Source organism: Dromiciops gliroides, chromosome 2, assembly GCF_019393635.1.
Source record: "Dromiciops gliroides isolate mDroGli1 chromosome 2, mDroGli1.pri, whole genome shotgun sequence".
Lineage (NCBI taxonomy): Eukaryota > Metazoa > Chordata > Mammalia > Microbiotheria > Microbiotheriidae > Dromiciops > Dromiciops gliroides.
The window spans coordinates 537,350,174-537,370,849 of record NC_057862.1 but is presented as its reverse complement, the minus strand read 5'-3'; the positions used below and the strand labels follow the sequence as shown (position 1 = coordinate 537,370,849).

The 20,676-nt window shown below is 38.9% G+C and overlaps 1 protein-coding gene across 1 annotated transcript in view; it reads right to left on the bottom strand.

The window, feature by feature from the left end:
* The window catches only part of PSD3 (pleckstrin and Sec7 domain containing 3), a 538,748-nt gene that overhangs the window by 459,872 nt on the left and 58,200 nt on the right, over positions 1 to 20,676 (bottom strand). Inside the window, 1 exon segment of the mRNA XM_043989192.1 lies at positions 14,977 to 15,085. Coding sequence (XP_043845127.1) covers positions 14,977 to 15,085 — 109 coding nt within the window.

Genomic DNA, 20,676 nt, shown 5'->3' with positions numbered 1-20,676 from the left:
GATCGCTTCACTTGGGATACCAGAGGAAATCCCAGTGTCCCAGAACAGATAGTGTCAGCGTATTAAAAGTAAAAGGAGTTCAGACAATTGAGAAGGCAAGAATCAGCTACTGCCACATGGCTTTCCCAGAAGTATCTTACAGGAAAGAGAATAGAGGGGGTTGGAGGGAGGGCTTGGCTAGAGTGAAACAAAGGCCTGCTTTGCTCTTTTCTTTTTTAAGAAAAGTTTTTTGGGTTGTTTTGTTTTGTTTTTTTAATTAATAGAACTCTATTTCCTCCCTCTCCCACTCTTACCCCATTGAAAAGAAAAAAGAAAAACAAATTCCTTGTAACAAATATTAATAGTCAAGCAAAACAAATTCCCTCACTGGCTATGTTTAAAAAAATATATGTCCCATTCTTTACCCAGAATCCATCACCTCTCTTTCAGTCCTTTATAATCACGGACAGGCAGAGTGTTGATCCTACTTCTACAGCTTTCAAAGCTTAAGTGACAGTGTTGTTGTTATTGGACAAATTGTTCTGTCTCTTCTCTTTCGGTACATAGGGTCACAAGTTGACTCATTCAGACTTGGTTGCTACTCTCCCAATATTAGCTATTGCAGCCACCGCTACCTGTATCTACATTCACATCTGTCTACAGATGTCGCTAAAAATCCCAAGTGATGCTAAAGGACACTGGAGCCCAGGATCCAACATGGAATTGTTTTCTAGACTCCTTGTGGATCCCACTTAACATTTTCTCTAATCAATGATTTATCTATCTTATGACACTTGCTAAGAAAAGAAATAAGAGATGTGCTTTTGGCCAAATCAAAAATTACTAGCAGAGTAGGGAATGAGATACAAGCATGCCCCACTTTAAGAAAACCTACAGCCATAAATTAGGACTGATTAGGAACATTAGAAAAGCATTTTTCCCTTTACAAAAAGGAATGCCTCAGGGTTCCTTAAAGTAGTGAATTCCCTGAGTGAAACTGAAATGCTGAAGAAGGTGAAGAGAAGGAAGGACAATCTATGAATTTATACAGGCATTTTCAAGAATGTACTTATTGCTTAGAGGCAGCAGGAGATGAGGGATAGATTGATAGACTGGTAGGCCTGGAGTCATGAAGACCCAATTTCAAATTCCTCCTCTGATACTTATAAACTATTTGAGCTATAGAACCAGGGCAAATTACTTAACCTCTATAGGCCTCAGAAACTACAAAGGACAACTCTATGAAGTCAGAGCTGGCTTGTGCTCCTACATAAGGACTTCTCTACTAATGAAATCCCATATCCTTCTAGAACTGAATGTGAGTCATCAGTCAGAGGCAGCGTGGCATAGTAGAAGGGTCAAAGAAATCAAATTAGAGACTTGTTGTCTAAGTGGCTTCTGCCACTTAATGATTACATAACCTAGCACAAGTCACCTGAGCACTCCATTCCTTGCCTGTTAAACGAAGATAATACCTGACCGGTTTATTTCGTAAGAGTGTAATGAGGATCAACCGATGAACTAGACAAAGATTCAGAATACAGTATGCGATCATAGACACAAATTCATCAGAAACTTGATGTCAAAGGCAAGGTATAAGACTTCCATAATGTTTAAGCTTTGACCTAGAATTCTGGTAAAACCATAGGTAAAGCTTAGAGAAATCTGTGGCTTCATGTCAGGGCATCTGAAGTATCACCTTTTGATGATGCAATAATGGCAGACCTCAGAGTAAGGCAGCCCAAAACACCCAGCACAAATTACTGAGATGGTGCCAGTCATCAAATAGTACCAATGAGACAGGTGCCAGCTGAGGGCAGTTAGCCTGAGGGGATTTTTACTAATACATTTTACCAATACAAAAATCAGAGATCAAGTTTTGGTTCTGAATGTTAAATACAGATCAAAGAATATCAACAGCAGCAGGGAAGATGATTTTGTTTTTCCTGGAGGGTAAGAAAACTTCTTAGGAGAGTACTGCTTCAGCCTTGAATTCTCACATTTAATTTTGCAGAAAGAAAGCCAGGAGGTCATATGCATACAAACTCTACCCCAATGAAAAAGAGATGAGAAACAAGAAAGATGCCCCAGGGGATTTTCCCCAAAGAAAACAAGCACCAGGACCTCTGAATCCAGACTTACTTTCTATACACATGCATCTCCATCTACAACTACATCTTTACTATATACTAGCAACTGATGCTCATAATGATAATGATCCCCAAAAAGTTAAATCATATTTCATTATCTTTTTCTCTATTCCCACTGCTACCTATATAGAAAGGGCATCAATACTACCCGTGTGGACTCTCACAGTAGCCTGATAACATGTCTTTCTGCCTCTGCTGTCTTCCCAACCTCCTGTCCATTGCCACAGTAAACTTTATGCCTACATCTGGTTATGCCTTGCCTCTGCTCAAAAAATCTTCACTAGCTACCTACTGAACATTAGGTAAAATTCAAACTTCTTTGGCCGACATTCAGGGCCTTCTGCAAGCTGGCACCATCCTACCTTATGTCATATACTTCCACAAACTCTATATTTGAACCAAAATAGACTATTCTCCAATCCCCAAGCAAACCCTTATGTCTTACCTTCATGCCCTTTCTTACACTGTCCTTATGCCTGGGATGTCTTCCCTCTCCCTTTATGACTGTTAAGATTCCTAGCAATCCTTCAGCAAGAGTTCTTAACTGGGAATTTGTGAACTTTTACAAAATATATATTTTGAAAACTAGATTTCAATATAATTGGTTTCCTTTGTAATCCTTGGTATTTTATGCGCTTAAAAATCTTATTTTAAGAAAGGGCCCATAATCTTCATCAAGGGGTCTATGATACAAAAGTTAGGAACCCCTTGCTATAATAGCTCATTCAAATGCCTGCAGCAAGCCTTCCCTCATCACTTCCAGCTAGGAATGACTCCTAGGATCTCATATGCCTCATTTTTTGCATCTCCTTAATGCACCCACCATTTATTATTGTCTAGTACAATTATTTGTGTTTGTGTCTCATCCCCCAACCTCCCAGGAGATAGTTAAGTCCCATATACCTCTTCCCCAACCACCTACCAAAATTTCAGCACCAGCACCTGACATTTTTTTGTTTGTCAAATACAATTCACTACACTCCATTTAAGAAGGCATATTAGTGGGGTCTGAATGCAGATTGAAGCATACTACTTTCACTTTTGTTGTTGGTTTTTCTTTTTGTGTTTTTTTCCCTTTGTTCTAATTATTCTCTTGCAACATGACTAATGTGGAAATATGTTTAACATGATTGTAATGTATAAACCATATCGGATTGCTTGCTGGTTTGGGGAGGGGAGAGGAGAGGGAGGATGGGAGAAAAATTTGGAACTCAAATTTTTACAAAAATGAATGTTGAAAACTATCTTTATATGTAATTGAAAAGAATAAAATGCTATTTAAAAAGGCATATTACGGGGCAGCTAGGTGGTGCAGTGGATAGAGCACCGGCCCTGGATTTAGGAGGACCTGAGTTCAAATCTGGCCTTACACACTTAACACTTACTAGCTGGGTGACCCTGGGCAAGTCACTTAACCCCAATTGCCTCACTAAAAAATATATATATATAAAGAGGCATATTAGAAAAATGTCCGTCAAAATATAACCCAGTTAAAATATCTCATCAGGAAAGGGATGAGAGAAAGGGGAAGGAAATCCCCAGAAGCAGCTGGAATAGATGGGGAGTCCCTGGCAGGCAGGCTGAAAGGCCTTTCCTATGTGAAGGGAACAGGCAAGTCAGAGACTGCCTGAGCTTAAGAAGATTCTTATCTGGCTTGGGGTCTGATTACTGACAGATTTAGGCTCAGGCGAAAGGAGTTTCTCTAACTCAATGAATCTCAGAAACCAGACTAATAGTTTAGGCCTAAGAAAATCTCCCAACCTAGGCTCATAAGCAAGAGATGATTTATGATGAAATTATGGACCAGACTGGCAAAATCAAGCCAAATCTCAGGGGAGCTCAAAGCAGGCTTGGCATTTCCAACCCATGGGAGTTAGTGACAAGTTAGTGACAAAGACAGTGAAATGTAGGGTTTTGCAACATCTCTGAAATGCAGAAGAGTAAACCCTTATACAGCAAGTGACAACTCACTTTATCTGAAGTTCATTTATCTAGCAAACTGAATTACCTGCAACAAAGGCAAGGATCCACAAGGGCGGGTAAGATGAGAGCCTCTGAGAAACCCAAAGATTGTTACCAAGTCCATTCATTTAAACTCATGCAATTTTACTCATTAAGAGCCTTAGGCTCCTAACTCTGTCTTATTCTAGACATGAGTCTAACAAGCTCAGGCATTTGTTTTCCCTGAGCACAGCATACTGGAAATAACAATTTAGAGGGAGATAGGTTCGTCCTGCTAAAAGCAGGCACATTGACAGTCGACTCCTCAAAGGTAAAGGAGAAGATAGAAAAACCACAAAAAGGAGACACAAAAAAACCCCAGTAGACCGGAATCATTTAATATCAGAGCACACAGCTGCTTTATTCTGAGGGCATATGTTACATCAGCATCCAGTCTAATAACAGAGCTTCTTTAGGAATGAAAAAGACCTCAAGGGAGACAGCCCTTGGAGTTTCACAGAATAGGACTTGGGTTTTCTTTTTCTTTTTTCTTTTTTTTTTCCCCAGAGCAATGAGGGTTAAGTGAGTTGCCCTGGGTCACACAGCTAGTAAGTGTCAAGTGTCTGAGGTTGGATTTGAACTCAGGTCCTCCTGAGTCCAGGGCCGGTGCTTTATCCACTCCACCACCTAGCTGCCCCAGATTTTTTTGTTTGTTTATTTTTGTTTTTTAGGACTTGGGTTTTCTAAAGTGACTCTCCAACCCCTCATCCTATAAGCATTTCTTCAAATGTCTCCCTCCAAGGCAATAAGGTTCCTCCCACTTTCTCAAATACCTCTATCTTCTCCCCAGTTTGCTGAATATATAACATCTTTATGGGAGAGCAGTGTGTTGTAATGGAAAGAATTCTGGATTTTGAGTTGGAGATAGGCACTGGGCTGGTGGCTTCATTTGTCCAGGCAGCACTCTCACATGAGGAAACTCCCATCTATCAATAGTCAGTCCATAGACTACAGCCTACTGTCTTAAAGCCTTACCTAGAGCACTGGGGAGTTCAGTGACTTACCCAGGATCACACAACCCAGTACCTGTCAGATCCCCGACTTGAGCCCAGATCTTCCTGGTTCTCTATGCATTTGTCTCTAGACTGAATCAGCTGAGTGGCGCAGTGAATAGAGGCCTGGACCTAGAGTCAAAAAGACCTGAGTTCAAACATGGCCTCAGACACTTAAGTAGCTGTGGGGCCCTGGGCAAGTTACTTAACCTCCATCTACCTCAGTTTCCTCATCTATAAAATGGGGATAATAATTGCACCTACCTCCCAAAGTTGCTGTGAGGGTCAAACGTAAAGTGCTTTGAAAACTTTAAAATGCCATATAAGTGCCAATGATGACTATGATGATGATGATGACATGAAGAGCCTGAATTTAATTCCTGGCACTGCTACTTACTACCTGCAAAAAGGAAGTCTATTCACTGCCCTGGGTCCTCTGTTTCCAGAAGGATTGGATAACCTAGGGATCTGTGGCATGAAAAAAAAAATTTTTTTTAATATTTCAGAATGATTGTTTCCTTTGTAATCCTATGTGTTTTTATGAATTTAAAAATATGGTGATGTTTTACATAATTGTACACGTATAACCCATAACTTATTGCTTACCAATTCAGGGAGTGGGGAGAGAAGGAGGGATAAAATTTGGAACTCAAAACTATAAATAAAAATGTTTGTTATTTAAAAAAAATAAAATGATTATTCTGAGAAGGGTCTACAGGTTTTAAAAGACTGACTGCCGGAGCAATCTGTGACATAAGGTTAAGATTACCATCTATAATCAAAACTGTAATTTTGCAGAGAGATGATTTTGAAGACACTTCTTCCTAATACCTGTTTTAAATAGGCTTTAGACTCATTCTCTGGAGACCTGTAAACTGTAACTGGGGGCAGGGAACAAGCAGAAGAAGGAGTTATGGCATAAAGGTACTGGGCACAGGAAGATGTATATTTTTATGTGACTTTCCCAGGTCCTTATGCACCTGTATCCCATACTGTTTGTGGTACCTTCAAGATACTCTCTTTGGAATAGGAGACCTATTACCTAACTCACTGATGGGGGCTCATCCAATCTTCACTGGTGTTCTAACATGATTTATCAGATTTCATGCACACACATACCAACTGCCTGGGTTACCTTGGGCAAATTATTTAGGATCTTAGATGCTGGAAGGGACCTGGAAAATTGAGGCCCATAAAGATCAAGTGATTTAGGGGCATCTAAGTGGCGCAGTGGATAAAGCACTGGCCCTGAATTCAAGAGGATATGAGTTCAAATTCAGCCTCAGACACTTGATACTTACTAGCTGTGTGACCCTGGGCAAGTCACTTAACCCTCATTGCCCTGCAAACAAAAACCAAACAAACAAACAAAGATTAAGTGATTCCACCCATGACACACAAGTAGGAAGTGTAACAGCAATGGGAAGTGAACCCAAGTCCCTCCAACTCCAAATCCCTCACTGTTCCCACTGTACCAGGAAGGAATTATAAGAGTTGCCATATCTACAAAATAAAGGGACTGAAAGACAAAAATGAAGAATATAATGAAAGGCTTATTAAGTGAACTACTGCAGAATGGGAAAAGCAAATAACTATGTATAGATTGATTATAACTATGTGAAGGATAGAAACAAAAACCCAATTAGATGCACTGAAAAAATGTTCAGAAAGAGACACCTAGAAATAAACAGGATGCTTTTGTTATGACCTTGTTAAAATGAATAGAAACACTTTGAAAAACAACCTGTATTATATAACACAAGTTCAGATGTTCAGGGACAACCTCATTTCTCTTTTGCTTCATTTGTATATATGAATGTTTACTGATGGGTATTAAGGATTTTATGGAAAACTCTAATCGAGTCTCCACAGCTCCCCCAAATACACAGAGAGAAGAGGCAGGAATTACCTCCCTGGGCTACATCTCCAAGAAACCAATACTCAGAAGAATCCCAGTCTCCTGACTGGAAGCCCAGTTTCTTTCCCTTACTGTAACTGTAATTCTAATTCTGTATAATTGTATTGTGGATAGGCTGGTCTGTACGTGAAGAAGTGGGGGGGGGGAGGATAGGAATCCCAAGGATAGCAAGCTTCACCTTGCATATACTAAGCGATTTTTGCTAGGTACTTATCAGCTGGCAGGAGAAGCTTGAAAAGACAATAATAATTGAGGGATGCTTCCAAAGTCCATGTTGTTTGAACAAGGAGCCATCACTAAGCTACCTCTAGTTATATGTCACCACATGGCACAAGATTCTCAATTTAAAACTATCATGAAAGGATTGGTCAAATGAACTAGGGATGCTTAACCTGGAGAAGAAAAGACATGGGGGTGGAGGGAGCAGGATAACTGTATTCAACTCTTTCCTAGAATAGAAGAAAGAATAGACTTACTCTGTGCAGCTCCAGAAGACAAAAGGGAATCAACTATCCACTCAATCCAAGGAAGCACTTCTCAAGTCAAATCAATAAGCATTCATTAAGTGCCTACTGCTGGCCAAGGCACTGTGCTAAGCACTGGGAATACAAAGAAAGGCAAAAAACAGTGGCTACCCTCAAGGAGCTTACAATCTAATGGGAAAGACAACATGCAAATGACTATATACCAACAAGCTATATACAAGATAAATAGGAAATAATCAAAAGAGGGAGAGCACTCAGATAAAGGAGGACCAGGAAAGGCTTCTTACAAAAGGCTGAACTTCAGCTGAGATATGAAGGAATCCAAGGAGGCCAAAAGGCACAGGGGACAGACAGTGAAAATGTTGGGAGTAAAGAGATGGAAACAATGTGGAGAGAACAGGAAGGAGGCCACTCCTAAAAGAACTGTCCAAAAATGAAAGCAGTTCCTTCAGTAGCTATTGAGTTACATAGTAACTGGAAAATATTTTTGAGCAGGGAGTAATAGATGACTGACCACCTGTCAGAAATTCAAGAAAGAAATCATGGTCCCATGGTACTAATTGGCCTTTCTGAGGATCCCTTCCAACCCTGGGATTCTCTGCATCAAGGAAAAACTCCTGGCCTATTTCTTAACCCTGGGTAGAAGGGAAGTCAAACAATGCAACAAACCATTGGGCTACCAAGAGGTTCTGCCTTCACAGCCCTTGTTTTGCATCTTCATTGAAGACACTGTCAATATACACTGGCATGCCTCTAGCTATAAGCATGCCTTGTCATGCTGGATATTTATTTACTCAAGCAGTTTAAGGCACTCAGGAAAGAGGGTGGGAGCTAAAGGAACAAGGCTAGCTCTTAACACAGAACCCCAAAATGCTCTGGTTACAGAGACTACAAGGGAGTAGGGATTTACCCACTGTCTTTAAATTCCTTTGTTTGTTTGTTTTGTTTTGTTTTTAAAAGACAGGTGCCGGGAAGAGGTGTGTCAATCAATCAAGTTCAAATAGCAACACAGTCCTTCTCCCCTCCACCACCATTCCCTGTGTCTTCCTTCACTTCTGGCAGCCTCTTACTAACAGATGGGTATGCCATAAAACAACTCAGAGCTTTTATAAGTGGGCATATATATGTTCTCATAAATCTGTGAAAAGAAGGAAAGGGTTGTTTCCAGGGGATGATCCAAATTTGCATCTGCTCCCCCTCCAGGCAGCAATGGCATGCTACGGCCCTTGTTCCAATTTCCCCATCAAGAAATACCGTGGCTTCAAACTCTCACTCCTCCAATCTGAAACATGGTCCAGTGGAAAGGATGCTGCCCTTGGAAGCAAAAGAAATGCCCTGCTTCCTGATTCACTCCTCCATTCTACCCTCTACAAGATAGAATATGGTCCAATGGAAAGGACGCGGCCCTTGAAGACACAAGAAATAATCTGCCTCCAGACTCACTCCAACCTCTGTGCATAGATGGACTAGGGTCCAACAAAAAGGACCCTGACCTTGGAATCACAAGACCTATGTTCAAGGCCCTTTTCCTGACACTCAGTAGCTTTATCTCCCAAGGCAAATCATATTACCTCAGATCCTTCATTTGCTTATCTGTAAAATGGGGGTGTTAATAGTTCACATGTATCTAGTAATAAAAATAATTAACATTTATATAGTTCTTTAAAGTTTGCAAAGTACAAATTTTAAAAACTGAAAGGATTAGACTTTATATAGTAAAATAAGATTTACAAAGTACTTTATATACTTTGTGTCACTTGATACTATGACTTGGCAACATAAGTACAAGAGACAAGGGTCAGAAAAATCAAGTGTCTAATGCATGTCATGTAGCCACAAAATGTCAAAGGCAGGATTTGAAAACAAGTCTCCACAGACTAAGCCCAGAGTACTTTCTATTATGTCACAATCTCATTTTATGCTCAAATTATCCCATTTGATCCTCACAATAACCCTTTTTGGAAGGTAGTACAGATATTACCCATCTTTTAAAGATGAGAAAACTGGCTACAGGTGGTGACTTGCCCATCACCATCACACAGCCACTAAATATGGGAGGGAAAGCTCCAACCAAAGTAAGCTATCTCTCCTCTGGAGTCAGAAAACAGTATAGCTGGAAGGGGCCTTAATGATGACTTGGTCCAAGTCCCTCATCTTGCTTTTTGGCCCCAGGTCACACAGCTAGTGACAGAAAGAGGAAGTAGATGCCAGGTCTCCTAATTTTCTACCTGTTGCTCTTTTCACTAAAAACCATATCTTAAATTCACACAAGGACATCATATACTACCTTGTATTAAAGTTGGTTCTTTTTTTAACCACTTATTAGATCATAAGCTGGAGAGCAGGACTAACCTATCATAGGTCTATATATCCTTTAAAGCTGTCTTGTAAACTGTGGGTGCTCAATAAATGCTTTATTTTCCCAGTGAGCAAATGCATCAATGAATACCTAGAAGGAGGGAATATGTCACCCTAAAAACAAAAATACCAATATAGCTCTTTCACTGAAGCAAATTAGATAACTACAGGATGTTAGATTCTGTTTTGATATGAAATAATATATAAGAGCTAAAGAAAACTTGTTCAAGTCATTTTTTTCAGTCATGTCCAACTCTATAAGACCCCATTTGGAGTTTGTTTTTTTTTTCTTGGCAAAGATACTGATTTGCCATTTCCTTCTTCAGCTCATTTTACAGATGAGGAAACTGAGGCAAACAGGGTTAAGTGACTTGCCCAGGGTCACACAGCTGGTAATTGTCTGAGGCCAGATTTGAAGTCAGGATGATGAGTCTCCCTGACCTTAGGACCAGCTCTCTATCCACTGTACCACCTAGCTTTCCCTAAGGGAAAACTACTAGAAGCCTATTCAATAGTGCTAGAAAGAGGAGACTAGGATTGTCTCATTAATATAACGAGAGAAGAATATAAACTTTTGATATTTACTCTGAGTAGGTGAAAATTCTACTCACTTCAGTGAAAGTGAAAGGAGGCAGCTAGGTGACACAGTGCATAGAGCACCAGTCCTAGAGTCAGGAGGATATGAGTTCATATCTGGCGTCAGATACTTATTAGCTATATGATTCTGAGCAAGTCACTTAACCCAGATTACCTCTCTACCCCTACCTCCCAAAAAAGAGAAAGGAAGTATATGTAGGGAAGTGTATATAGTAAGGAATCATTATTTGTCAATGGAGTGAAAGAAATTCAGACAGTAGGAGGGAAGAGCTTTGAAAATTCTGGATCACAGATTAAGAGCAAGAAGAGGCATCAGAGATCATAGAAGCCAAGCCCGATATTTCACAGTTAAAAATACTTTAGTTCAGGGGCAGCTAGATGGCACAGTGGATAGAGCACCAGCCCTGGATTCAGGAGTACCTGAGTTCAAATCCAGCCTCAGACACTTAACACTTACTAGCTGTGTGACCCTGGGCAAGTCACTTAACCCCAATTGCCTCACTAAAAAAAAAAAAAATACTTTAGTTCAACATTGGGTAGGTGAATCATCCAAGGTCAAAGAAGCATTAAGTAGCAAAACTGGGACTGACTGTGTTTAACCATCTGACTTATATCTAATTTAATGGAAAAGAAATATCTTTGTATATAGAGTTGCTATTAAAAATATGAGTTTTATGGGACTTTAGCGATAATATTTATACAGCACTTTAAAATTTTCATAGCTCTGTTTCTGTGTTATCCCACTTGAACCTTACAGTAATTCTATTAGTTGTTATCCCCATCCTGCAGAGTCATCAAACCCCCAAACAGTAAAAAGTTAGTGAGAATTTTACTTAGGTCTTGCTCTGGGTATTATTTTTAAAAGGACTCATTATGAAGTGTGTTCTCTCTGAACTGGCACACAAAACAGGAAGAATCCCAAGTAAATTGTTCTCATTTTCCACCCATCCTAAGAAACATACCCCTATTTAATATTTAATATAAATGTAACATTTTATATGAAAGAGACACACCACTATTAATATTTAATATAGTATGTAATATTTAATTAAATGTTACATTTAATGTAAAAGACATATATACCTATTGAATATTTAATATAAATGTAATATTTAATTAAATGTAATGTAATATAATGTTTAATATAAAAGACACACCCCTATTTAATATTTAATACAATATATAATATTTAATTAAATGTGACATTTAATGTAAAACATATACCTGTTGAATATTTAATATAAATGTAATGTTTAATATAAAAGACACACCCCTATTTAATATTTAATACAATATATGATATTTAATTAAATGTGACATTTAATGTAAAAGACATATACCTATTGAATATTTAATATAAATGTAATGTTTAATATAAAAGACACTCACCTGTTGAATATTTAATATAAATGTAATATTTAATTAAATGTAACGTTTAATATAAAAGAGACATACACCTATTTAATAATAAATATTATGGAAGCCTAATGAGAGCTGAGATTCATAACCTGCCTCCCTTCCACCACCATCACCACCTTTCCAGTCTTTTCACACCCTTACATATGGTGTGATCCAGCAGCACTAAAGGCCTTGCTCTTCCATGAACAAGATACTCCATGTCCTGCCTGTAGGCATTTTCACTGGGTCTCTCCATGCCTGGAATGCTCTCCTCATCTCTGCTTCCTGACTTCTCTGGCTTCCTTCAAAGTCTCAGCTAAAACCCTACCACTAGCAGGAAAGTTTTCATTGTCCCCTTTCATTCCAGTGCTTCCCCTCTGTGGATGATCTCCAATTTATCCTGTATACAGCTTGTTTGTACATATTTGTTTGCATATTGTCTCCCCCATTAGACTGTGAGCTCCTCAAGGGTGGAAATTTCTTTTGACTTGCTTAGTAGAGTACTTGGAAATAGTAGGTACTTCATAAATGTTTACTGACTGCCTCATCAAATGGCTTCATGGTTTAGTAAGAAAAAATTTTTAAAGATTTAAAAATGAAAAAATGCATGGGAGGTAAGGGGGGAGGAGTTGTGAGGAGACTGGAATTATAGGAGGGGTTATGAAGAGCTTTAACTGCCAAAGTGAGAATTTTATATTAGATTCCGGAGATAATAGGGAGCCACTGGAGTTTCCTGAGTACAGGAGTGACATTGTCCATTCAGTATTTTAGAAAAATCACTTTGGCAGATGAGTAGAAAATGGAGACTTGAGGCAAAGACAACCCATTACAAAGCTATTGCAGTGGTCCCAATGAGAGGTGATGAGGGCCTGAGCTAGGGTGGTGACATTCCACTTTTGAATAGCTCTAATTGTTATGTCAAGTCAAATCTTCCTCTCTAGTTTTTCTTTCTTTCTTTCTTTCTTTTTTTTTTTTTTTTTGAGGCAATGAGGGTTAAATGATTTGCCCAAGGTCACACAGCTAGTAAGTGTCAAGTATCTGAGGTTGGATTTGAACTCAGGTCCTCCTGAATCCAGGGCCGGTGCTCTATCCACTGTGCCACCTAGCTGCCCCCGCCCCCATGCATTCTTCAAACCAGCTACTTTACACTACTAGCTTTTCTTCGCAAAGGATACTTATCTGCTGACTCCATATCTTTGCACTGGCTATTTTCCATACCTGTGATGCTGGCTTTCTTCATGTCTTAGCTCAGGAATTCTTCCTTACTCTTCCATGATCTTGATGCCTTCCCTCTGATATTACCTGCCAATTATTCTCTAATTTATTTATTTTGTATATGCCTAGTCATTTACATGTGGTCTCCCTCATTAGGATGTGAGCTCCTTGAGGGCAGGAGCCTTTCTTTGCATCCCCAGAGCTGGCGCATAGTAGGTGCTTAACAAATACATACTGACTGACTAGAATGTGTTGCTTCAGACAGTAGTGGTTTGTCTCACTTTTAAAGTCTTGTTAATAAACAAAAGCTGGATAAACACATTGTTAGATATGGTGTAGAAGAAATTTTTGTTTAAATATGGGTTGGAATTATAATGATGTAACAAACAAAAGGGCAGCTGGGAGGTACAGTGGATAAAGCACCAGCCCTGGAGTCAGGAGGACCTGAGTTCAAATCCAAACTCAGACACTTACTAGCTGTGCGACCCTGGGCAAGTTACTTAACCCTGTTTACCCCAGTTTCCTATCTGTAAAATGAGCTGGAGAAAGAAATGGCAAAACACTCCAGTATCTTTGCCAAGGAAATCCTAAATGAGGTAATGAAGAGTTGGACATACCTAATCAACTAAACAAGAAACAAAAGACATCAATAAAAACTTGTTTTGTAATAAATAACCTACCCCAATTGAGAAATGGTCAAAAAGGATATGAACAGGCAGTTTTCAGATGAAGAAATTAAAGTTAGTCATATGAAAAAATATTCTAAATCACTATTGATTAGAGAGATGCAAATTAAAACAACTCTGAGGTACTACCTCACAACTATCAGATTAACTAATATGACAAAAAAGGAAAATGATAATTGTTGGAGATGTGGGGAAATTGGGACACTAATGCACTGTTGGTGGAGTTGTGAAGTGTTCCAACCATTCTGGAGAGCAATCTGTGACTATACTCAAAGGGCTATAAAACTGTCCATAACCTTTGACCCAGCAATACCACTACTAGGTCTGTATCACAAAGAGATCATAAAAAGGGAAAAGGACCCACATGTATAAAAATATGTATAGCAGCTCTTTCTGTGGTAGCAAGGAACTGGAAATTGAGGGGATGCCCATCAATTGGGGAATGGCTGAACAAGCTGTGGTATATGCATGTATCGGAATACTATTGTGCTATAAGAAATGATGAGCAAGTGAATTTCAGAAAACACTAGAAAGACTTATATGAACTGATACTTAGCAAGGTAAACAGAACCAGGAATAATAACAATAAACAATGTGTGATGATCAAATATAATAGACTTAGCTTTTCTCAGAAATACAAAGATCCAAGACAATTCCAAAAGACTCACGATGGAAAATGCTCTTCATATCCAGAAAAAGAAAAGACTATGGAGTCTGAATGCAGATTGAAGCATACTATTTTCACTTTATTTGTTTTTCATTTTTTTCTTTCCTGTGGTTTTTTCCTTTTGTTCTGATTATTCTTTCACAACCTGATTAATATGGAAATATGTTTAACATGATTGAACATGTATAACCTATATCAGATTACTTGCTGTCATGGGGAAGGGGGGAAAAGAGGGAGGGGCAAAAATCTGGAACTCAAAATCTTATAAAAATGCTGAAAACTATCTTTACATGTAATTGGAAAAAATAAAATATTATTACCAAAAATAAATACATATATATGCATAAATTAGTGAATGAATGGATGAATAAGGGTCAGACTGCATGACTTCTGAGGTCCCTTCTCCCTTTGAAGACAGTGGTATACGCGCGTGCGCGCGCACACACACACACACACACACAAATGAAGGGAACTTGCCAAAGATCCTGGAATTGGCATCAAGGTGGGAAAAAGGAAAAAAGAATACTTACTGGTTTCTGGGGCTTTCTCTTCTGGTCTGCCAAATAAAAATTCATACTTGGCCTTGGCAACACTTTTGGAATGAGCTGATCCGTTGTTAACCCAAACAAATGTCTCTGCCTACAAAATGAGAATAAAAACAGAGATAAAACTTCTATTGTTTAAAAATGCATTGTTCTCCAAGAAATTACCATATATACACCATATTTAAGGAAACCACTCCACAACAAGAATATTTTAAGGTACAGATTATAATGCTAAGTATATTAAGGATAATGTAAGTGCCCCTGGGCAGATTCTGTGTCTTCTGAATATTCAGGTGCATCCCTCAGTGAAATCAGACACTAAAACAGGCATCCCTGATGCCCCATATACACAACAGAGCCAAGAGAAGATTCTCTCCTCCTACCTTTTGGATACAATTCATCCTCTGCACAGCTCCCTAAAACATACATCTGATGAGGTCATGTATATATCTCAATAAGCTCCAGTGACTCCCTACTACTTCTAGAACCAATTATAGATTCTTCTTTGGCATTACAACTTAACCTTTTTCAATTTATTTGCCCCTTCCCTCCTTCCACATATTTCACATAAAGTCCAAACAAACTAACCTTTTTACTGTCCTTCATATATTGTTTTACCTGGATGTGTTTACTCAGGCTACCCCAATGCCTGGAATGCACTTCATCCTCACCCTTACTAAATAAAATTCTTAACTCCCATCAAGGCTCAGCTCAGATACCATATCTCCTACTTGAAGCCTTCCATGATTTTCATATACCCCTCCTCAAACTTGCTGGTGTGTTCTCCCCTTAAAATACCCTGTATCTGTTCTTTACACACCTATATACATAGATGTAAATAACTAGATTACAAGCTCCTAGAATATAATTTTTTGTATTTCTATCTCTAGTGCCTAGCAACGTAGGCATTTAAGAAATGCTTGATAACTGAAAGACCAATTGCAACTGTGACCCTGAACAACCTTTAGTCAGTCAGTCAACAAGCATTTATTAAGAGCCTATTATGGGGGGGCAGCTAGGTAGCACAGTGGTTAAAGCACCAGCCCTGGATTCAGGAGGACCTTTAGTTCAAATCTGGACTCAGACACTTGACACTTACTAGCTGTGTGACTCTGGGCAAATCACTTAACCCTCATGGCCCCGGGGGAAAAAAAAGCCTATTATGTGCAACCACTGTGCTAATCACTGAAGATACAAAGAAAGAAAAAAAGATAGTGTCTACTCTCAAGAAAGATGGGGAAGACAACATGCAAATAACTATATATAAACCAGTTACATACATGATAAATTGGGGATAATATCAGAGAAAAAACACTAAGATTAAGGAAGACTGGGAAAGGCTTCTTCATTAATCTTTACTGAATTCCATTTGAGAGAGAAGACCAGAAGACTGAGAATGAACCAATGTTTTATGTTGAATGGGCCAATGGTTTTCAAAAAGAGGAGAAAGGATTCCAGGAGGCAGAGACCAAAATATTCCTTAGTGGATGGTTTGTAAATAGTTAAAAAGGAACATGGCCATCATTACAAGCCAGTGCAAATTCACTAAATCTAAGTCATGCTATTGATTAAACTCATTTCCTTTTTTTTCCCCATAGAGTTACTAGACTGGTGAATCAGGAAATGATGTATACAGAAGACATCTTGATTTCAGGAGGGCATTTGGCAATGTTGGTCATGATATCCTTATAGACACAATGGAGGAATGTGAGCAGGGATGTGATTTCAGGCCAGAGATGTGATTTCAGAATTGGTTCAATAACCTATTGAAAGAATGTTAATTAATTGCTGTCACCCTAAAAGGTCTCTATAGTGAAGGTAGATACAGTTCTTTCTCTCTTAAGTCCTGTTCTATTCTTCTTTTTTTTTTTTTTTACCCAATGACTTAGATGAAAATATAGTAGGCACAGACATCAAATATATTGATGACATAAAGGTAATGGGGGGCAAAAAATATGAAGATCAAAAACATCTGGATGTGGGGTTCTTCACCTTTTATTGAGTCATGGAGCCATTTGGCAAGCTGGTGAAGCCTATGTACCCCCGCCATGATGTTTTAGATGCATAAAGTAAAATACATAAGAAGCCAATTATACTGAAATATGGCTATCAAATTTTTTTAAGTTTATTGACCCCCCCCCAGATTGTTGTTGTTGTTCAGTTGTGTTCAAATGTCTGTGACCCCATTGGGGGTTTTCTTGGCAGAGATAATGGAGTAGTTTGCCATTTCCTTCTCCAGCTCATTTTAGAGGTGAAGAAATTAAGGCAAATAGGGTTAAGTGACTTGCCCAGGGTCACTAATATTTGAGGCCACAAGTGAACTCAGGAAGATGAGTCTTCCTGACTTCAGGCACAGCACTCTCTCCATTGCACCACCCAGGACCTCTAAATTAGATGGAACCTTGAAAAAAATGGAGCATATCTAATAAGATCAAATTTAACAGCAGTAATTGTAGAACCCTGCACTTAAATTAAAAAAGAATCAATTATAAAAGTATGCAATGGAAAGATGTGTCTAGAAAACAATTCAGGTCAAAAAATGTGAATATTAGTTGAATGAAAGCTCAATAGGAACCAAGAGGATGATATATCTGAAAAAAAAAAGTAATACTATATTAGGTTGAATTACTAATAGTTCACAGTTATATAGACCTTTATGTTTTACTGAGGGCTGATTTTATAGCAACCATCCAACATAGGCTGTGCAGGTATGATTATTTTCATTTTATACAACAACAATTGTCATTTTACATATTCTAACGATTGGAGTGACGCCACCTGCTGGAGAGTTACTGTAGGAAAGCTCTGCCATGAGGAGAAGGTGTCTGAGGGCAAGCCATGTGGTCAAATTCCTTGGCGTCAGGAAGTGATGTTTGCTCATGGGTACTGTCTATCAAAGTTACCAGCCAATCAACTTGAGGAGCCTCCCACTGCTGGGAGAACACGAAGTAGGAAGCGGAGGCTGGCAGACGGCTGACTTCTTCTTTGGGTTCAAAACATTGGCTTGGTGGCAGGATTTCAGGTGGGAGGTTAGGAAGCCTAGGATTTCCACGCTATAAGAAATCTGTTCTCAATCTTTCTCTCTCTTTACTATCTTATATCTTTTAGTAAACCCTTAAGAGCCTAAACTCTTGGTGAATTTATCAGTGATTTTAGCCAGTTTCCCCCCAAAACTGGGTGGGGGACAGATTAGAACCCACATTTAGATTTTTAAACAACACAATAAGAAGAAATTGAGACTCAGCCTGTGATATGGTGTTATGGAAAGCACAGTGGATTTGGAGTTAGAGGACCTAAGTTCAAATCCTAACTTCACCACTTAATACCTACATGAATCTCAGCAAGTCACTTAACTTAATTGGACCTGTTTCCCCACATATAAAATGAGGGGGTTGAGAAAGCCCCTAAGTTTGCTGCTTTAAAAGTAAAGGTAAGGGGCCCTGGATTCAGGAGGACCTGAGTTCAAACCCAGCCTTAGACACTTGACACTTACTAGCTGTGTGATCCTGGGCAAGTTACTTCACCCTCATTGCCCCACCAAAAATAAAAACAAACAAAAAAAAAACAAACCAAAAGTAAAGGTAAGGGGGCAGCTAGGTGGCACAGTGGATAGAGCACCAGCCCTGGATTCAGGAGGACCTGAGTTCAAATACACCTGACTTCAAATCCAGCCTCAGACACTTAACACTTATTAGCTGTGTGACCCTGGGCAAGTCATTTAACCCCAACTGCCTCACCAGGAAAAAAAAAAAAAGTAAAGGTAAAAGTTCTTTGGGTGGAACTATTTTGTCAACAAGGATGAGCAACCTATAACCAACTGAATATGTCTGGTTTATAAACACAGAATGATTAGAATGACTCATGGTATAGTTTACATTCTAAGGAGTCATAACAAAGATAATTAACCAATATTAACCAGCTTACACATGCTTTTCCATGTTCTAACACACACTAATTATGGGGAGTATATTTTTTTGTCTCTAAATCAAGGGGTATTTAAAAAGAAAGTAATACACAAAAAAAAGAAAGAAAGAAATACAAAAAGAAACCAAGAATCCTATGAAGGCTGCAATCTGGTTTGCAATAACCAGATACCTGTAGACTAGCCTGAAATCTTGACCTACAGGTCACAAAGTACATTTTTTTAAAAGATCCATGACTTAACCTTCTAAATTAAAATTAACTTTATCCACACTGGCCATTCTTAGAGCTCCTAGCCCTACTACTTCCCCATATTCTTCTTTGCCAAGAGATAGGGAATTTTAGCCTGTATGTGCATTGATCCTTAAGGGATTAAGGAGAAGGAGGAAGGGGAGAGATGGTTTGTAATATTAGCTTGATGAAAGGACCAACTTATTCCCCAGTAAAATGCAAGCTCCTCGAAGACAGGAATAGCTCATCATTTCTATGTTTGCTTAAAAAACAAACAAAAACAAAACCAGGGGCAGCTAGGTGGTACAGTGGATAGAGCACTGGCCCGGGAGTCAGGAGGACCTGAGTTCAAATCCTGCCTCGGACACTTAACAATTACTAGCTGTGTGACCCTGGGCAAATCACTTAACCCCCATTGCCTCACTTAAAAACAAAACAAAACAAAACAAAACCACAGTGCCTTGTGCATAGTAGACATTCAATAAATGCCCATTTAACTGAATCATTCAGGTTCTTTCTTCTATGTTGACACCTGAAATATTTCTCCTTTCAGGATCATTGATGAATTCAACTTAATTCATTAAGTCCACAATTAAAAATCTTAAGGAACTGTTTTAGTTGCTGGAATACAAAAGAGAAAAAGGAGAAAAGAAAACTGGAGGAATCCAGGAAGGGAAAAAAGGGAAAAGGGGAAAGGGACAAGGAGGGAAGAGGCAAAGGGGAAGACCCTTAGACTAACAGAGGATAAAACAAGCACACCAGCAGCTTTAATACAAGCTATAATAGAAGTACTTAGGAAAGGACAAATAGTAGTAGACAGAAAACAATGAGAGAGCATTAGCCATCAGGGGTAACACAGTGGTTCTGTGGATGAAGTAGCATCTGAACTGGGTACTGAAGTACAGGAGTTCAACAAGCAGAGGAGAGGGGGCAGATTATTTCAGGCAGCATCATGTAGGGGAAAGAACACTGGACTTGAAGGGGTGTGATCATGGGCAAGTTACTTAAAACTTTGAGCCTTATTTTTTTCATGTGTATAATGATAACAGGAAGAAACGGAGGGCGAGAAGGAGGATGAAAGGGAGGGAGGAAAGGCAGGAAGGAGAGAGACAAGCATTTATTAAGCACCTACTACATATATACACTGTGCTAAACACTTTACAAATATTATTTCACTTGCTCCACATAACAACCCTCTGGAGTAGGTGTTGTTATTATCTCCATTTTATACCTGAGGAAACTGGGACAGATGGTGGTTAAGCTACTTGCCCAAAATAAATAAAAATACAATAGGATGTAATATTAAGTCAATATGCAGCACTGGGATCCTAATGTTCATTTTAGTGCCCCCATTTATATTTGAGTTTGTCATCACTGGTGCAATCTCAAAGGAAAAATACACTCACTCAAATCAACTCACCCAAAGATCAGAAATGAGCTAGGGGGACGGCTAGGTGGCACAGTGGATAAAGCACCGGCCCTGGATTCAGGAGTACCTGAGTTCAAATCCGACCTTAGACACTTGACACTTAC